This window comes from Melanerpes formicivorus, unplaced genomic scaffold, assembly GCF_026170545.1.
Source record: "Melanerpes formicivorus ecotype bairdi unplaced genomic scaffold, bMelFor1.0.p_v2 SCAF_27, whole genome shotgun sequence".
In the NCBI taxonomy this organism is placed as follows: domain Eukaryota; kingdom Metazoa; phylum Chordata; class Aves; order Piciformes; family Picidae; genus Melanerpes; species Melanerpes formicivorus.
This window is the reverse complement of record NW_027142379.1, coordinates 4,173,489-4,191,559: the sequence shown is the minus strand read 5'-3', so window position 1 is coordinate 4,191,559 and position 18,071 is coordinate 4,173,489. Positions and strand designations below refer to the sequence as shown.

The following is an 18,071-nucleotide window of genomic DNA, read 5'->3' as shown; positions in this document are numbered from 1 at the left end:
AAGCAAATTTGAACATCCTCAGAGCATCCATAGAAGATAATTATAAAGCAGTTTCTCACTTGTGGGACACAGCAGTATAGCAGTGCTAACACAAAATTCAGTGCTTATTCCTTGAATAACCCATTTCAATTAAAAAATAAAAGCCATGTAAAAGAAGAAAACTAGTCTGACATGAAGAAATCCAGCTCTTAGGCACCATACCGTAACTCTTGAACAGTTCAGCTTGCTTCAAGGGCAGTTCAATTGTTTCTCTAATAGTTTTGAGCTGGCTGCTCAAGCCTCCTATCATATCATAGGTGACTCGGGATTCACAGTCACCATCTTCTGTCACACTGGTCCTTGTTTCAATAAAATTGATTTTAGTTCTTGAAGAAATGAAATAAAAAGCATCTGTATTGCTTACTGCTCCTGTTTTGCCAGTGAGTGAGAGTTCCTCACTGCCTCCTTTCCCAGTCACCTCCAACTCTTTGGGGAGGTCTGCGCCATCTCCGTTGCTGTAGGCTTTATCTCCCTGACCAGAATCTTGATTGCTGGCTGCCACAGAACTGGGTGTAACTGGAGAACCTGGATCCATTGGTTTGCTTGGTGTGCTCACAGATGCCACCTCCAGACTATCATCAATGTCCATCTTGCCAAGCTGTAAGGACAAATCTAATGCACTTGTCTCCAGATCTGATCTTTCAAGGTCTGGCTCCTGCACATCACTGGAAAGGGCATTGCCCTGGGCACTCAGCTCTGCACCATCAGTTCCCTTCACTTTCATCACCACAATGTTACAAAGTTTGCCATAGAAAGTGAAAGCCAAGAGGTTTCCTGGTAAAATTATTTTCCCATCTGTGAAAAGGTTAAAAAAAGGAAAAAAAACAACAAAAGTCAAAGAAGAAATTTCAACCCACTTAGCAGTGATAACATTCAGACATTCTTTTATCAGAATCTTTATCAGGGAGAGTGATATATAACTATATATCACTATATAAATTAACATGGCAAAGAGAGTGCTATAAATTAACATTAGCAAAAGGGTGTTAGGTGATTCCAAAGTAACTTCAGGCAATTTAAATGATCCTTTTGTACATGAGCAGACTGTACTGGATAAATATCAATCAATATCACCTGTAATCTAACTAAACTCATCATTAATTTGAGCATTTTAAATTTCATACAGCATACAACTGGAGATTATGGAATTGCTTTTCTATCCAAAACTTGGTGATCTACTACAAAAACAGTCAAAAGAGAAGCAATAAAACTTATACCTAGGTTTCTCAGTAGACAGACAGACATTTCCTCAGCATTGATGGTGGCATCTTTGTCCCTGTGACAGGAAAAAAAGAAGAACAAAAAAATTCCAGTCAATAACTACTTCAAAACCAAAGCAGAGTTCATATTCCTAAGGTACCAGGATGATGAATATCACCTGTTTTACAGTATACACTTTAACCCTACAAACAGAAAAGATGGATGAGCACTTCACAGTTTTTAGATCATACAGCTGAACTCCAAGGATCATACAATCTTAGAATGTTAGGGGTTGGAAGGGACCCGAGATCATCTCGTCCAAGCCCTACTACACATGTAGTACCAAAAGGAGCACAGATTTAATTTGGGGTTAGTTTTTTTCCATACAAAATCCTACAATAAACAGTATCACAAGTTTTATTTATCATTTCATAAGGTTACAAATATGGAGCACACGTTTCTCACCTCATCAGGCAGAATAGCCATGCTACCCTTTACTGAATTGAAAAAAAAACATAGATAAAGTTGGTCTGTGTCAGCCCTGCAAACACACCTACACAGCTTTGACTGATTAACCCAGTGCCTTGACCATTCACAAAGTGAAGCGTGTCCTAAGCACTGCACATCCACTCAAAACTGTACGTGTGCTCCTGGCCTAAAGCCAATGAAAGGTAAAAGGTGGCTCATGTGAATGCCTTTCTCTGGTGCTTATAGTAAAGCATTATACACCACATTTACAAATTAAATTTACAACTTACAGACACCATTAACTCTCCCTGCTCTTCATATAAACTGCAATGAATAAGGCTGTACTGATTCAGTTATATTTCAGTGGTGAGTTATCCATAAAACTTTTATCCTGTTTCATCTGCAGCTTTATCATTTACTAAAGCCCATTAAACTGTTGCTGGTTTTTAACTCCCTCAGCCAATCTGTATCAGCCTCACACATTAGCCCTTCTGTACTCACAGCAAAATAAAGGTTTTGCTATATCCATTTTGCAGACAAACATCATCACGTGCGTGATGAAAAGCATTACACCTAAGAGCTGAACAGCACCAAAGGCCTGCTAAGCAGGTGCAGCTGCTGCAAATAAAAGTAACATCAACTGGGGGAGCTCTAAACCTACAAATAAAATCCTGGTTCTCCTATTGAACATGGAAGCAACTTGAGGCAAACTATGCCAGCTTATAACAGAGCTCTCAAAATATCACAACCCTTCCCAACAAGTAAATTCAGTTACGTTGCTGGGGTCTGAGGTTGGGAATTGATTTTCTGACTGAAAGACAAAGGAAATTATGCACACAGCATGTCCTCAGAAGTGTTAGTTTGCAGAGAATGGATTACATCTGTAACGTGCCTAGAGCCCCAGGCAGTATTCCAATAATGGTATCTCTGCTTCTTTTAATCATTTATATTCTTAGATGAGAAGATGGCATTATAGTTTGTAGTAAATTAACAGGCATTAAAAGGGCAATTTATGGGTTTCATGTTTTCTCTCTTTTAATCTCGTGGTAGTTTTAATCTTTTGCAACCTTAGGAGCCTGACTCCTGACAGGGAGTGAAAATTGCCTGCAGAACAGCTTCCAAAAACATTACAGCAATCACAAATATTTCAGAAGTTCCTCTGAGCTCACCCTTAGTTTATTATTTCAGTGAAAGTCACAGCTTTGAAGAAAGGAAGCACTGCTGTCAAGGGTTGAGTTGAAGCTGCTGCTGATGCTCAATACCACACTGCTGTCATGCCAGCTTCAAAATGAAAAGCACTGACTGCAGCAAAGTACCATGGGGCTTGCAGTTCAGATTTTAATATGAGAGGCTTCCTGCAGGTTTGCCTTTGTGCAAGTACTAACTCCACCAAAGCAAGAAAGAAAAACATCATCTTGTAAGAGGTAAGTCTGCAGTCCAAATAAGACACCTTGTGGTATGTCATTGGGTTATAGCAATTCCCATACCTCAACTTTACAACAACTTCCTCTGCCTGGATGACTGCACCAGTTACAGGCTGCACAGTGACAGCATCACCTAGATTTACTTTCAGGTTCTTCTGTGTGGTTTCATTCAGCCCAACTTTCCCACCCGGAAAGCCTGCAGTGGGCCAAGCAGTACAGACCTAGAAGAGTTTCAAAACAAACAATTGTCAGTAGAGATTTTTCTCCCCTATTTCCAGTCCTTAAAGTGGCCAATGTTTTGTTATGAAAAACATGACCTGAGGAAGAAGGAGGATTGGGTTAAAACTTGGTGCCAGAGAATAAGATGAAAGTAGCACCGAGTTCTTAAGTATGATCCAAGACACTTTTCAGGAAGGAAGAAATTATATTTTTCCTACAAAGGAGATAAATTCCACCAGGACTCTGCACCTTCCACAGATGACACAAAAGCATGCACTGTGCTGACTAGGGAATGCTAGAAATCAGCGAAGAAGTAAGAGTAAAGGGCTGTACTCTTTCTTTGCAAATAAAACATAGATGTGTGCAGTATAACACATCAAATGTAGCACGTATATTTGCACACATGACTTGTAAATTCCTTGAAATAAAGTAGCAGCTGGATTTTTTTTTTGCCAGTACTGAGAATACAGACAGAACTACACTGTAGAAAACACAGAAGGGCATATTCGCTTTCTTTCTCGGGGCACGCTCCATCTGGGTTGCTATGGACTACAAGAACACACAGAAGACACGCAGGAATAAGAAAGGGCCTCACCTCCTGTCGCCCATCAGCAGAGGTAACCAAGGCCGGACGACCTATGCATAGGTTTGCAGACTTCATGCTGTTCAGTGATAGCTGGGCAAGGGTTTTTCGCAGCATTTTGGGAACTTTGTCATCTCCTGTTATTTTCAGGAGGGGGGAAAAAAAAATCATCAAACATCATTTTTCCCTAACTATCAGACAAGTTTCTCGCAGTCCTCACTCAGCCCAACTAAGGTCCTACAGGGCTCTCGTCTTTTTGAGGGGACGCACTAGCCGCGGAGAGCGGGAACGCGGCTTTGCAGGGACTAATTTCAAACGAGCCGCGCTCAGGCCGCCGAGCCAGGGCAGGCGTCCGCGTCCGCCCCCGCCCCGCACCCCCGTACCTGCCTCCACGGCGTCGGTAACGACCAACGCCAGCAGCCCGCCTTCGGCGGCGGCGCCGGGAGTAGCGGCAGCCCTCGGAGAGCCGCCACCGCCGCCCGGGACCGGCCGCCCCTTGCTTTTCCTTCTAGTAGAGGCAGACATGCCGCTTCGCCGAACAGTTCCGGGAGCAGAGGCCGGCACCACCCCGGAGGCGGCCGCTTCCCGCCCCGCCGCGCGGCTGCTCCCTACGCAGCGCCATGGTGAGGCTGTGCTGGGCGCTGCAGCGAGCGCGGGGCTGGGGAGCCCTGAGCGGGCTGCGGGCGCGGACCGACAAGTTCGGGGGCGTGAGCGTGGACCTGGCTGAGCTGCGCCGTCCCCTGCGCCTGGAGCGGGCCGCCTTCGGGCGGTGGCTGCGGGGCAAGTGCTGGGTGGGGGCCCCCGGGGTAGCGGGGGCGGACGGGATGAGGGGTGGCGGATCGCGCTGGAGGAGAGAACTCCCTCAGCCGCCTTTGCGCTCGCGCCGGGCGGGCGGCGGTCGTCGTCCTCCAGGGGCACGCGCCCCGTGAGGGGAAGGGAGGCGGCAGAGAAAGCGAACAAAGATCCTGTGCCCTGTGCCCTGTGGCAGGTCCTAACACAAACACTGTCATTTGGCATGCAAGCACCAAGTGGTGCCAGGTAAAAGGTCAAGATGGTGGCACCGCCTCTCGCCACCGACACATTCCTCACACAGATGGTTGGTTGAGGTAAAAATGCAGCCTTTGGCGTGTTAACCCCACCTGTTGTGCGTAATAAGGTTTAAAACCAGAAGGGGAAAGGGCCAAGGGGCTGGCAGTGTCCTTCACCCTGCTCACCCTGCTGTCTCTTGCAGGCGCTGTGGCCCAGTGGCGAGAGGAAGGCCGCATCGCTGTCTGGCTCCACGTCCCCATCCACCAGAGCAGCTTTGTGGCAGTGGCTGCTTCACAAGGCTTTGCTTTCCACCATGCCGAGCAGGGCTCATCCACCTTGACACTGTGGCTAGGAGAAGGGCCTAGCAGGCTGCCAGGCTATGCCACCCACCAGCTGGGAGTTGCAGGTCAGTTGCAAAATCAGTGGTGGCCTTGAAAACCCTTTTGAAGAATCCCTTAGGATCATTAGAAGAGGAGGCTCAGGGGAGACATAGTTTCATAGTTTCATTCAGGGTTGGAAGGGACCACAAGGATCAGCTAGTTCCAACCCCCCTGCCATGGGCAGGGACACCCCACACTAGATCAGGCTGCCCAGAGCCTCATCCAGCCTGCTCTTAAACACCCCCAGGGACAGGGCCTCGACCTCCTCCCTGGACAACCCATTCCAGGGCTTCACCACTCTCATGGGGAAGAACTTCCTCCTCACCTCCAGCCTGAATCTCCCCACCTCCAGCTTCATTCCATTCCCCCTAGTCCTATCACTACCTGAGATCCTGAGAAGTCCTTCCCCAGCCTTCCTGTAGGCCCCCTTCAGATACTGGAAGGCCACAATGAGGTCACCTCGGAGCCTTCTCTTCTGCAGACTGAACAGCCCCAACTCCTTCAGTCTGTCCTCATAGGAGAGGTGCTCCAGCCCTCTGATCATCCTTGTGGCCCTTCTCTGGACACGTTCCAGCACCTCCATATCCCTCTTGTAATAGGGGCTCCAGAACTGGACACAGTACTCCAGGTGGGGTCTCACCAGGGCGGAGTAGAGGGGGAGGATCACCTCCCTCGACCTGCTGGCCACACTTCTCCTGATGCAGCCCAGGATCTGATTGGCTTTGCGGGCTGCAAGTGCACATTGAGAGCTCATGTTGAGCTTCTCGTCCACCAGCACCCCCAAGTCTCTCTCCTCAGGGCTACTTTCCAGCCAGTCACTGCCCAGCCTGTATTTGTGCCTGGGATTGCCTCGACCCAGATGCAGGACCCTGCACTTGCTCTTATTGAACTTCATGAGGTTGGCTTGTGCCCACCTCTCCAGCCTGTCAGGGTCCCTCTGGATGGCCTCCCTTCCCTCCAGCATGTCTGCTGCACCACACAGCTTGGTGTCATCAGCAAACTTGCTGAGGGTGCACTCAATGCCACTAAAAGACATTGCTGTCTACAACTAACTGAAGGGAGGTTGTAGCCAGGAGGGGGTTGGTCTTTTCTCCCAGGTTACCAGCCCCGGAACAGGAGGACACAGTCTCAGACTGCACCAGGGGAGGTCTATGCCCGAGGTGAGGAGAAAGTTCTTCACACAGAGAGTTGTTAGCCATTGGAATGTGCTGCCCAGGGAGGTGGTGGAGTCACCATCCCTGGAGGTGTTCAAGAGGGGATTGGACATGGCACTTGGGGCCATGGTTAAGTAGTCATGATGTGTTGGGTGACAGGTTGTACTTGATGATCTCTGAGGTCTTTTCCAACCTTATTGACTCTATATTTTGTGGGAAATTAACTGCACCTATGCACAACCAGTGTATGGAACCCAGGCACTTAGTGTTTGGTTACATAGCAAAGCATGTCTTTGATGAGTGTGCCTGTACAGCCCTGTGAGCTGCTAAAAACAGGCCAACAGAGACAGGTTGTCACAACATTATTCCTGTTCGAGGAAACTACAGGCAGCTTGAGAAGAAAATGTGGTCCTGAAGCCTTATAGTGTGCCTTACAAATACTAGTTTTAAATACCATGTTGAGCAGTGCATCTCAGCTTTCACCTTGCAGACAAGAGAGGCTGGATTTCAAAGTTCAAGAAGGTTTTTTTTAAACTGAGAAAGTTGCTACACACTTCTTAGGAAAAAAAAACAACTTCTCTGCATCTTGCCATTACTGTAGATGCTTAATATATGCATCTCAATAAGAGACATTCAAGTTAGAAGTCTGTAAATGGGACAAACTTGACCCAACAGGGATCTTTCAGAAGCTAGCACAACTGTTAGCCTAAATTACAACTGTCTAAAAGCTGCCCTAAATTGTGCCTTGAATTCCACAACTCAAGTATGTTTTACAAACAAACATCTGGACACCATAATCCTACTCATCTAGACCTCCCACATCCACGCTTTTAAAGGAGTTGCTCTAAAAACTGGGGAAATTCCCAAGGAGCTGATGAGGGGCCAAAAATACAGTCAAGTTGAAAGCACCTTCACCCTTTCACCTAATTTGAATGTTTTTACCCTCTCTCTCAAGCAGTCTTCCACAGATGAGCAGTTATCTGGCCAATCACTCAGTAATCTGTAATCTGAAGGTTGGTGTGGGCCCCTCGTTGTTAAAGGCTGTGTAACACTCAGCAGTTAGAACAGAGGGGACAGCAAATTTCTCTTGCTACAAGTTTGACTTGTTCTTGTTTTACAGGGACTGTGTGGGACATTAGTCCTTCATTAAGTGGTGTTATGAGCCATAAATGTCTAGTTAGGAAGGACACTTAACATACAGATTATTTAATGTAGTAACATGTCAGGTGCAGTTAAGTTTTGGAAAAGCAGAGCCTTCAATTACAAAATGGTGCTGCTGCTGTTTTTCGTTCCAAAGCCAGCAGAGGGCAGGGGAGAAGCCAAAGACAGTCTTGGATTTTTTCAATGGACATGTTAGAGCATGTTTCCCTGAGGTATGAAAAACCTCACCATTAAAATATGTGGTATTAAACTTGAGTAAGATAATGCATTCTCCTAGCAGAAGCACTGTGTTACTCCTCACAGTTATAACTTGCATGTTTGAGGGAGCATGACTAACTGAAAGGGGATTTTTCTTGTTTTACACAGCTGAAAATGCTGTTTAAAAGGCAATCATGTGATAGATGTTTGGGTGACCCCAAGGGCTATTAGGAAGGATTTACTATAAGAAAAATCATAACTCTGAAAATCTCTTAAGTAAAAGATTTGCAAATATGAAAAATGCACTTTCAGTGCACAGTTTGTTGTACTTAGAGAAAGAAACACTTTGCAAGGTGAAAATATAACTTGAGGAATCAAAAAGTTTCATGAATGCAGGTATATGGATTTCATTCTCTATTGCACAGGCATAAAATTTGCACAACACACAATGTATGCATTCTTTGCTGCTGTGTTGCAAACCTGTACTTTGTTATCCACTGCTGGGAGAGTCTTTAAAAGAGGAAAAGGCTTAAGGAAGTCATTTGGAAGTAAACAGATTTCTGTGTGTGAAACGATGATGGCAATGTTGGGATTTTTTTCGTCTGTTTTGCTCACTCTTCGTGGCCCTGGAACACATCCCAAGAATACACTGTGCAATGTGTATTCCACCAGGCATATATTTTGTCTTTTAGCTTTCTACTTCAGGAAGGAGAGACTGGGTAGTGGAAGGGCTTCTTTCTATTTTTAATCCCTTTTATTGAAATATTGGCTTGTGTGTGCCAAACCCTAGGCTTTTTTTATTTCCCATACAAAACCCTCTATTTTAGAAAGTTTCTGCAGTTAAAGACAAATTTGCTGCTGAGAGTCTTCATCTTGGAGCATCTCAATCAATTAAATACAGGACTTAGTGCCTTGAGCATCCTGAAAACAAAAAGAGCAGTTGAGGGTGGTTTACTGGCCTGAAGGAAGTCAGCACAGGGAGCAGGCACAGGTATCCAGCATTGCCAAGTCGACCAGCAGCTGGTTTTTGTCCTGTCTGGGGTTTCCCAAACAGCAAACTCCACACAGCCAGGGCCAGTGCTTCGGCATCACCCAGCCAAGTGATGACAAAGGTGTGAATAAGCAAGGTCAGGTCATATTTTGCCAGACTCAATCAGTCGCCAAATGGAGAGTAGCAAATGTTACTCACTGGGCTTGGCCATTATTGTTTAGAAGTAGTGGAATATGTGATGTGGCTTCCAGCTAACTTACTGCATCCGTTTGTAGGCGGCAGGACTTTCCAAAGCTGTGAAAGGTACAGAAGAGCTTCTGGTGTATGAAGTGATTAAGATGTTTTGGAAAAAAACATTGCCAAAATTCTCTGCCTCCCAGGAAGAAGTGGTCTGCCATCCCAAAACAGACATGCTTGTAAACTTGCCACAGAGCAGTGGCATAGGAAGGCAAGTGGAGGAGGGAAAGTCAAGTCTTTTTCTCCTCCCTCCCATGTAGTATAAACCTTACCACATGGTTGTTGTTTTCATTGCTGCCTACCTTAATTTACTGTTGAAACCAGTCATTGGAGCTGAGGAGAGAAGGGTCTACACACACACACAGACACAGCCTTGGCCAGTACTTTTACTTAAAGAAATGGGTTAAATGAGCAGCTGCATAGATGTCTAACTGCACACAAAGGTGGACTTAGTTTGTGATGGTCTAAGGAATCTAGAGTGATTTAGAACCATATAATCATTAAGGTTGGAAAAGACCTCTAAGATCATCAAGTCCAACCAGGAAAACAGTTCCCAAGTTGTTTTATAAATAATACCTATTCCTGCCCAGTGATGTTTACAATACAAGCAGTCCTGTGTGTGCTTCTTCTGTGGATGACAAGTGATTTTCAACCCTCAACATCTTTTCACACATTCACATCAGTCACAAATAAAACAGGTAGAGTGAAGGTATTTTTCCTCTCCATTACTCACAGAGTTATCTAAGGGCTTTGTGGGTTTTTTAGTTAAATAATTTTCTTACCTGTTTCCCAAAAGAGATCTTTCAAAACAATGCAGTGTTGTGATAGTGATTACTTGGTTAGGTTGCAAGTAAACCTTTCCAGAAAGTCATCCTGGTGTTAGGTGATTTCAAGCTCCAGGCACTACATTGTAGCAAGAGGGAGAGTTTTTAAAACCACAGTTCTGAACCTGCAGGCAAGCTCTGATCTCACCAGGAATGGCCCAGCAAGCTTCAGCAGAGGAGTTCCCAGGTTAAACCTGGGAACACAAGACCAGACAGCAAATCCCATTAATCCTTATTCTTTAATCTTGTGTGGTTAGATATCACCTAACATGTGGGCATCTCACAGGGAATTTCACTGCCAAAAATTACATTCACAGGCATCAATTTCTGGGAAAGAGAGGAGAGAAAATGTTCTTTTTGTTTGATTGAAACTGCAGTTTCCTGCCTTCCCCAGTCCTTCTTGGTCTCAGCAAGCCATTTGGCAGATGAATGGCTTCTCTAAATAATAATCCCTGTGATCAAAGTTTCTCCTGCTTTGCTTTAGTTCATTCTTTTAATCAGTACAGCACTTGAACCTGGACACTGCTAAATATTTACAGAAGGAATGAAATCATAAGGTCACAAACCATGGGGAGGCAGATATGTGACTACCTTCTTAAAGCATGTCTTTTTACATATCTTGAAGGAAGATGGATATTTCATCTTCTAAATATTCCTCCTACACAAGTCTGCTGTGTGTTATTAAAAACCAGAAGATCTTTTGAGCTGGACACTCATTCCTTAATAATTCCCTTCTGTGGAAACACTTCCCCATAGCATTTTAAATGCATAGATCATCACAGATCTGTCCATGTACTCTTCCTCCTGCTGTCAAATGACATAAGCATTTTTTTTATTGTTAACTACCAATTTGAAACCCTTGCACAACTGATGTGGAGAAGAGCCTGGTAAGCTGCGCCACAGTGCTCATTCCACTCACCACAGCACACTTCAATATCCCAGAAAAATACTTGGTTTAGAGGGAAGACATTTCTAAAGTCTGACCAATGAGTATGACGTGGTGATGAAACATGAAAGCACTTGGGTTTTAATAAGTAGGAAGACATGTAATCTGTGGTAGAAAGTCATGGGCTGAGCCTCAGGACTGAAAGGAAAGTCATACATCCTGATTTATTTGTTTTTAATCAAGTGGAAGTGTCACTTTTCCACTTGGCAGCAATGCTTTGGGATTAACCAGTTGACTGGGATTACTGCGCAGTTCCTATGGTGAGAGTAGCTGGATAGCACAGTGCAAGTTCACAGCCAGCCAACCAGTTAAACATGATCAGTACAGTCAGCCCATTGAACACTAAACCTTGTGTGCTACTGACCAGAAAACAGTGAAATCTTCACTGCAGCTTTGCCGTGAATTTCACTGGAAGAAGTTCTTGGCCATTGTAGCTGCTCAGCCAGAGTCACTGGAAAATTTTCTGTTCCTCCTGCAAGATTACAGGCACAGCTCAGCTGAAACAGGCAGCTTTGCTGGATTGTTTGGATGACATCTTGATCCTGCATTCTTTAGTTCTGATAATGTTAACACAGGCAAATTCTTCTTTTCATTTCATGCCTAATGTGGAATTCAAGTGCAGGAGGAACTGATCTCAGTACTGCTAACACTGAATTTTTATACAGGATACTTAACATTTTCATATCTGTTATTGTGTATCAGTTTTCCACCATTTCCAACAAGCCATGTCCGTGATTCATCCATGCAGATCTTATCATCTGTAAACTGAGGATCATTAGGGGCTTGTCCTGCTTTATCAAAACACCCAAAGTCACAGTTCTTAAGATTGAAGGAGTTGTCTAACACACGTATTTTTTCAATATTATCTCTCTACTAGGTGCTGTTCTAGATGAAAGCACTGGAAAAGTGTTGGTTGTACAAGACAGGAATAGGGTAAGTTTGTTACAGGCTTATAAAATACAGAAGTTCATTTAGACAAGCTGACTCTAGTATAAAACAAAGATATTTTTATTTCTATTCCAGTCCAAAATTGTAATAGTTAAAATTCACTTCCTTTTACCTATCACATATTGCTGCACTGCATCTGAAAGTAAAAACCAACAGAGACTTGGAAAATCCACAACTTTATTGTTAATTATAACTGCTGATTGAATCAGCAGAAGTATCCTTTCTGCTTTCAGTTTTCTGTTTTCTCTTGTAATTGACCCAGAAGTTCCTGCTCTTCTGTTTGGATCTATGGAGACTCCTGGAAAACTCCCATGGCTCGAAGCAGATTTTGGGAGGATTCTGGGTTTGTTTGGTTTCAAAATTTCAGGGCATGTTTGTGGCTTTAAAGAAGCAATAATGTGGTTGGCCATGTCCTGGAGACCACCTTAGTACAGCAGGTGTAGGATCATTAATTTCTGACAAACTGAAGTGCTTGACCTCGTGGCTGAGAATGCCAAACCAGAGAGCATTGGTGGGTTGTGTGATGTGGCTTGAGGTAACCACACATCACTGGTCACACCTTCCAGCCTCTCTCAGGCTAGCCTGGGCAAGTGCAGAAGGCACACCAGATCATTAGCAGCTGCCTCTGCTATGCCATAAAATGTGCTTGGCTACCATTTTGCTTTCAATTGCAAATTAAAATATCTCTAGCACAGCAAGAATCATAAGAATCATAGAATGTTAGGGGTTGGAAGGGGCCTCCAGAGATCATCAAGTCCAAAGCAGGGCAGGTCACACAGGAACATATCCAGGCAGGTTTTGAAGATCTCAAGACAAGGAGACTCCACAGCCTCTCTGGGCAGCCTGTTCCAGTGCTCTGGCACCCTCACAGTAAAAAAGTTTTTTCTCATGTTGTGGTGGAATGTCCTGTGATTAAGTTCACATCCATTGCTCCTCATCCTATCACTGAGTGTCACTGTGCTGGGTTGAGGCAGCCCCCTTCCCCACCCTGGCAACAATAAACACTCAGACAAACGGATTGCAAAAGTGATGGAAAGTTTAAATAGAAAGCAGTGAACTTTTACAGAAAAGCAGAAGCACAGTGACAAGAAAAAATTCCCAAACAGACCCAGAGAAATCCCATCCCTACCTGAGGGTACACCCGAGACCCCCAGGGCTCCTTCTTCCCCCTCCCACTGCTAGGCTAGTCTCAGCTGGCCAGATCTGAGACTGCCCATCCCCCTTCTGGCCTTGGGCCTAGCCAGGCCCAAAGCCAGGAGACATCTCCCCAGTTACCGGCTGACAGAGGAGGAAGAAAAGAGATAGTGCTAGACTCCGCACTGCATCTTATAGTGGTGCAAAGGATTGTGGTATGAAATACTACATAATTTCCTGTGTCCACCCCTGGGCTGGATTTCTGGACACAGGAAGTAAACATTGCAGGGGGGCACCCAGCTCAAACTGCAACAGTCACTGAAGAGGATGGCTTCATCCTCCTTAGAGCCACCCTTCACAGAAACAAGCAAAGCTTACATAGATAGGTTGAAGTGTACTTGGATGCATCATTTTCACTTTGTATAGGTAAAACTATGCCAGATCTCACTGGCTGCATTTTTCTGTCTTTATTGAAACTTCTCCTGAGGACGCAAAACATCAGTTCAGTGATAACAGCACTGCAGTTAATGAACTCCCATGAAACGGTGGTGTGGCACGTTAAGGGCATGAATCCGCAATGAACCAATCCCCAGGGTGGTGCTTTCACAGACAGCTCAGTCATATAGCATGTTGAATGTGTAACACAGGAGTCCAGAGGAAGAGAAACACTCTTTTCTTCTTTTCTGTAAACTATTATTTTGTATTTTTACTTACCATGAAGTACAAAGTCAAGGACTTCTCCATAGCAGGACCTTCAGGCTTGAAAGCATAAATACAGCACACAAGCTACAGGCTCTGGAAGTGGTTTCACTTCTAGAAGAGTCTCCAGGAGCAAAACAGCACATCATGAATTTTAGAAACACTACCTTCTTTTTAGCTTTTATGCACACAGAAAGTTGGAAGACTGCACAGTGCGAGCAGATTGGCTCAGACAGTTTCCCAGTTCCTCTCCCTTCTTCCCCATGCAATGAACTATTTCCCTGAAATGGTGAGTTTAATACAAATAATGTTCTGAAAGCTTAAAAAAAAAAAATCAATTTAAAGAGCTAGTGGAATTTCAAGAGCTGTTTGGGTTTAATCATGAAAGGACAGTTCCATAGAACACAAAGAAAGATTTCCAGGAACTGAAAGCAAATCTGAAAGCCAACAGACAACTACATGTATTTTCCATCTGCACTATTTTTCATCTGTTACTTCAAATTCCTATCCAAGACCTTTAGGAGTGCCCAGAAAAAAAAAAAAAAACACATCATTTTCCAGTGTAATCAGTGGGGTTGCAAATCCCTGGAAAGCACACAGCTTCCTCCTCCCTGCTGTATGTGCAAGAAAAGCACTTCCCCCTGCCCCCCCCCCCCCCCAGTGTATCTTTTTACTGCAGTAATTTCTAGTTGAGAGATTAACTTACTCCTACATAAGCATTTAACAAGGAAAGAAAGAAAGAGACTACTACACAAATGTAAAGGCAATGCCTACACATCTCTTGCAAGAGGTGTAGGGACTAGGACTCCTTTACCAATAACGGCACCAAGACTGCATTTCATGTTCTAAATACTGAGCTTTATTGCAATTCAATAAATGCTTCCATATATAAACCACACACAAGGCCTCAGGTTTTGTATTCCATAAAAACAACCTCCAAGTTACACTGAATGGTTACTGCAGACACACAAAGTCATGTTAAAGCCAGTGCGGTATAGAACAGTACTACAGTCATAATACCTGTTTGTAAGATTAAATATATATACACTATTTAAAAGCCAAACTCATGGCAGTGGAATACATTAGTGATTAAACATAAGATTATATGGTCTATAGCAGCTTCTTTAATATCCAACTACTCTATCTAGTTATCTAGCAGCAACGTTGTCTAATGACTGTTAGACAGTTTGTATTTTCAATCAGTAGATGTTGTGTTCCAATACTTCATACAGACTGTAAGCTATCTCTGATCATCACATGGTCAACAAGTTTCTACTTAAAGCCTTACTGATGTGAATCATTATCATACTGCAGCTTCAACTAAAAAAGCCATGTGTTAACTGTCACCTTCATATTAGAGTACAGCACAGGCTGCTTACTTCAGCAATACTTTGTTTCCTCCAATACAGACTATAAATGCATGGAAATTTCCAGGAGGTCTGGCTAATCCAGGAGAAGACATTGGTAAGTCCTAGGACAACAGGTCCAGACATCAGCAGAGTAACAAAGACATAAACAGTATTGAAACACGTGAGCCAGATCAACCCTATGACTAATAACTACTTTGAGCTAATGGTGACTAGATGAGGGGACATGATCCTATGGCTTTAATGGCAACAGGCCAACATAACCTTCAGGGCAGGGAAGTTTAGTATGTGGCTGAGCTGTAGTTTTCATAACTCATGTCATGTTTTAGGTCTTTTTGTCAAACAGGGAGATAAAACCAAAATTCCTTGCTTGACAATACAAATACCTGTTACATAGCAAAACAGATTCTCTGTGCAGAGGAATCCCAGATGCTGTGCTTCTTGTCTAGCCAGGCTCCTGCTCACTTCTAGTGACACAGAGCAGCCCCAGGCCAGGGGATACCAGAGGTATGCTTGTATTCAGGGACAAGAGTGACCAGCACTGGCAACAGCTTCCCCAGCAAAGCATTGTCACTGACTCTGCCAGCTTCCACCCCTCAGAGAACAGGTGAGACCATGGCTGGAGCCTGGCTGTAGGCACTGCAAAACACCTGGGAGAAGACAAGCTCTTGCAGTTTCCTTCCTGCCACTTCTCAACTGTATACTAATACAAGTTATGATTCTCTGCATCACATCTTCATATTACAAGAAGATATAAATTAGTGAAGCATAAATACAATACAGCTTGATTTTCCTTTTTTTTTTAAAGTCCTTACATAAAAGCTTATCAACTCAGAGTCATTTAAGGGACTGAAATACAAATTGCAGTTACAATGCTTGAATATCCTGGAGTTACATGAAGTGACAAAAGAGCTGGCTGCCCACTTTGAGTACAAACTGACTCATGCAAGTTACTGGAATAGTTTCATAATGCAGATTAAGCAAAGTGCAGACATTTTTGTATCAGAAAGTGACTAAAACTCAAACCCTAGTGTTCCTTCTAATTTAACTGTCATGTATTTGTATATCTCCATACATACATTGAAATAAAAGGGAAACAAAAAGGCACTTTATCTAAAAAGCAAAGCTCAAAGCTTCAATGAAATCCCTAATTACTTCATTTTGCTTAATCATAGCCTGCCTCAGCATTCTTTATCATCTGTTGTTGCCCTTTGACCACTTCTGTGTAATACAGCCCCTTGCTGAACAATTAAACCATTTGCCACAGGGAGTTTGCTTTGCAGCCTCCATCTTAAACCAGAGGACCGCAGAGGGCTCTTGACAACATCAAGTGCAGTCTCTGCTTACTTGCCAGTAATAGTAAATGAGGATCTTACCCCATAAGCCGTAGCCTCTTAACTAATTAACACCATGATAAAGTCACAAACAGAAACGTTCTGCAGGCACCTTGGGGCTCCAGTCCCAAAGACCTACTGTATACTCAGTGTAAATTTTACACAGCTCATTCTGCTGCAAGATGGAAGCTGAACTGAGGCAATTATGTGCAGGATCAGGGCCATTAACAGATTGTTGTTTGGCCTCTGCTGAATGCAGCACTTTGTTTACATGTTGCTAGCCACTGTATGGCCAAATTATTTCCAGTATCTGAAGCTACCCATCAAATGTCTGTTTAGCTCCCCTCAGACACATGAAGATAGAAGCTTCTCTAGGAAGGCAAATCTCTATGAAGTTTCCTAAAATGTTTGGCTTTGAGGAGTAAACAAACACTCAGAAGAGGGCTGCACTGGTATTAGGCATATCTGACAGGTCACTGGACACTATCTGGGATACATCTTGAAAAGGACATAGTGCCAACTTCCACAATCTCCAACAGCTTTTAGCCATTTTGTTACACCCTGTGGCAAAGTGCAGTGAAACTGATTTGTCTGACCTAACATTGAGCTGCACAGGGTCTGGATCTGAAACTGGACTGAGACCAGGGGAGACATGGATTGAGATGCAAAGAACTGAAAAGAGGGTGCAGTGCTCTCTTGGACCAAGAGCTCAGCAGAAGCAGCAGCCATCAGAACATCCATTTCAAACCCACCCCTGTACAGTGCTATCAGAAGTTTCTTACTTCCATCATTTTGTAGGATACACACAAGCAAGGCATGCAGCAATTGCATTTGTTCAGGGACCAAAAAATTAGCTTATCCTTGTGTGGAAACAAACAGGGTAACGTTCTGAACAGCTGGTGAAGCAGAGAAAGCTTTGAGTTAGAGATTTTCCACCATCAAGTGGTGGAAGAGTGTTTAGCTATTCTGATCTATACTGTAAGGTTTGCTCTTTTCACCTAGGAGACACAGCAGTTCGAGAGGTTTTCGAAGAGACTGGCATCAAGTCAGAGTTCAAGTCCATCCTAAGCATCAGACAGCAACACCAACACCCTGGAGCCTTTGGGAAGTCAGATATGTACATCATCTGTCGCCTGCAGCCCTCCTCCTTCACCATCAGCTTCTGCCAGCAGGAGTGCCTGAAGTGTGAGTGGATGGACCTGGATGAGCTCGCTAGGACAGAACACACCACTCCCATCACCAGCAACATAGCCAGGCTCTTACGGTACGGCTACCAGGAGGGGTTTGATAAAATTGATATAACCATGAGGGAGCTTCCTGCTGTCTACACAGGCCTGTTCTACAAACTGTACCACAGGGAGCTGCCCGAGTCCTACAGAAACATCACATGATAGCAACACAGTTCACATTTCATGATAATAATAATTTATAATTACTACTGTAGTGTTATTTAGACCATATTAAAGTTATCTATGGACTTCTTAGGTAATTATTAGAAAGTAATTATTCTCTAATAAGCTACAGAGAGATATAAATTACATTTAAAAGTAAATATTGCTCTTAAGTATGCATCAGATTGGTTTTCCTTTACTTTATAAAGCAAACAAGGTAAATAAAATAGCTCTACACAGAGACCTGGCAGAAAACAGAACTGCGATTGATCCTGAAAAGACATTTTCCAAATCATTGTACCTCCACACACACTGTCACAACAGGGTTAAAAAGCAATAGAAAGG

At 43.8% G+C, this 18,071-nt stretch overlaps 2 protein-coding genes across 5 annotated transcripts in view; one reads left to right on the top strand and one right to left on the bottom strand.

Moving 5' to 3' along the window:
* The window catches only part of AFG2A (AFG2 AAA ATPase homolog A), a 189,615-nt gene extending 185,148 nt beyond the window's left edge, over positions 1-4,467 (bottom strand). For both annotated transcript variants that reach the window (XM_068153982.1, XM_068153983.1), the window contains exons 1-5: positions 4,317-4,467; positions 3,946-4,070; positions 3,195-3,352; positions 1,257-1,315; positions 202-834 (exon numbers count right to left, since the gene is read on the bottom strand). In XM_068153982.1, coding sequence (XP_068010083.1) covers positions 202-834; positions 1,257-1,315; positions 3,195-3,352; positions 3,946-4,070; positions 4,317-4,458 — 1,117 coding nt within the window. In that variant the 5' untranslated portion in view covers positions 4,459-4,467. The remainder of the gene's footprint in view (positions 1-201; positions 835-1,256; positions 1,316-3,194; positions 3,353-3,945; positions 4,071-4,316) is intronic.
* On the top strand, positions 4,326-17,969 carry NUDT6 (nudix hydrolase 6). 3 transcript variants are annotated; one of them, XM_068153987.1, is made up of 5 exons: positions 4,326-4,556; positions 5,165-5,368; positions 11,731-11,786; positions 15,044-15,098; positions 17,338-17,969. In XM_068153987.1, exons 1-5 carry the CDS (start codon positions 4,457-4,459, stop codon positions 17,724-17,726), a joined length of 804 nt encoding a protein of 267 aa, XP_068010088.1. In that variant the 5' UTR covers positions 4,326-4,456; the 3' UTR covers positions 17,727-17,969. The 3 variants fall into 3 exon arrangements, with proteins under 3 accessions (XP_068010088.1, XP_068010087.1, XP_068010089.1); XM_068153986.1 differs by having other exon boundaries at positions 4,523-4,713; XM_068153988.1 differs by lacking the exons at positions 4,326-4,556; positions 11,731-11,786 and having other exon boundaries at positions 5,255-5,368.
* Positions 17,970-18,071: the final 102 nt, after the last annotated feature.

Excerpts from the sequence above, each read along its gene's own strand:
- NUDT6 (XM_068153986.1), top strand. The coding sequence starts at position 4,554 with ATGGTGAGGCTGTGCTGGGCGCTGCAGCGAGCGCGGGGCTGGGGAGCC. Across the intron at positions 4,714-5,164 it reads CTTCGGGCGGTGGCTGCGGG|GCGCTGTGGCCCAGTGGCGA; the intron begins GCAAGTGCTGGG and ends TGTCTCTTGCAG. Across the intron at positions 5,369-11,730 it reads CCACCAGCTGGGAGTTGCAG|GTGCTGTTCTAGATGAAAGC; the intron begins GTCAGTTGCAAA and ends TCTCTCTACTAG.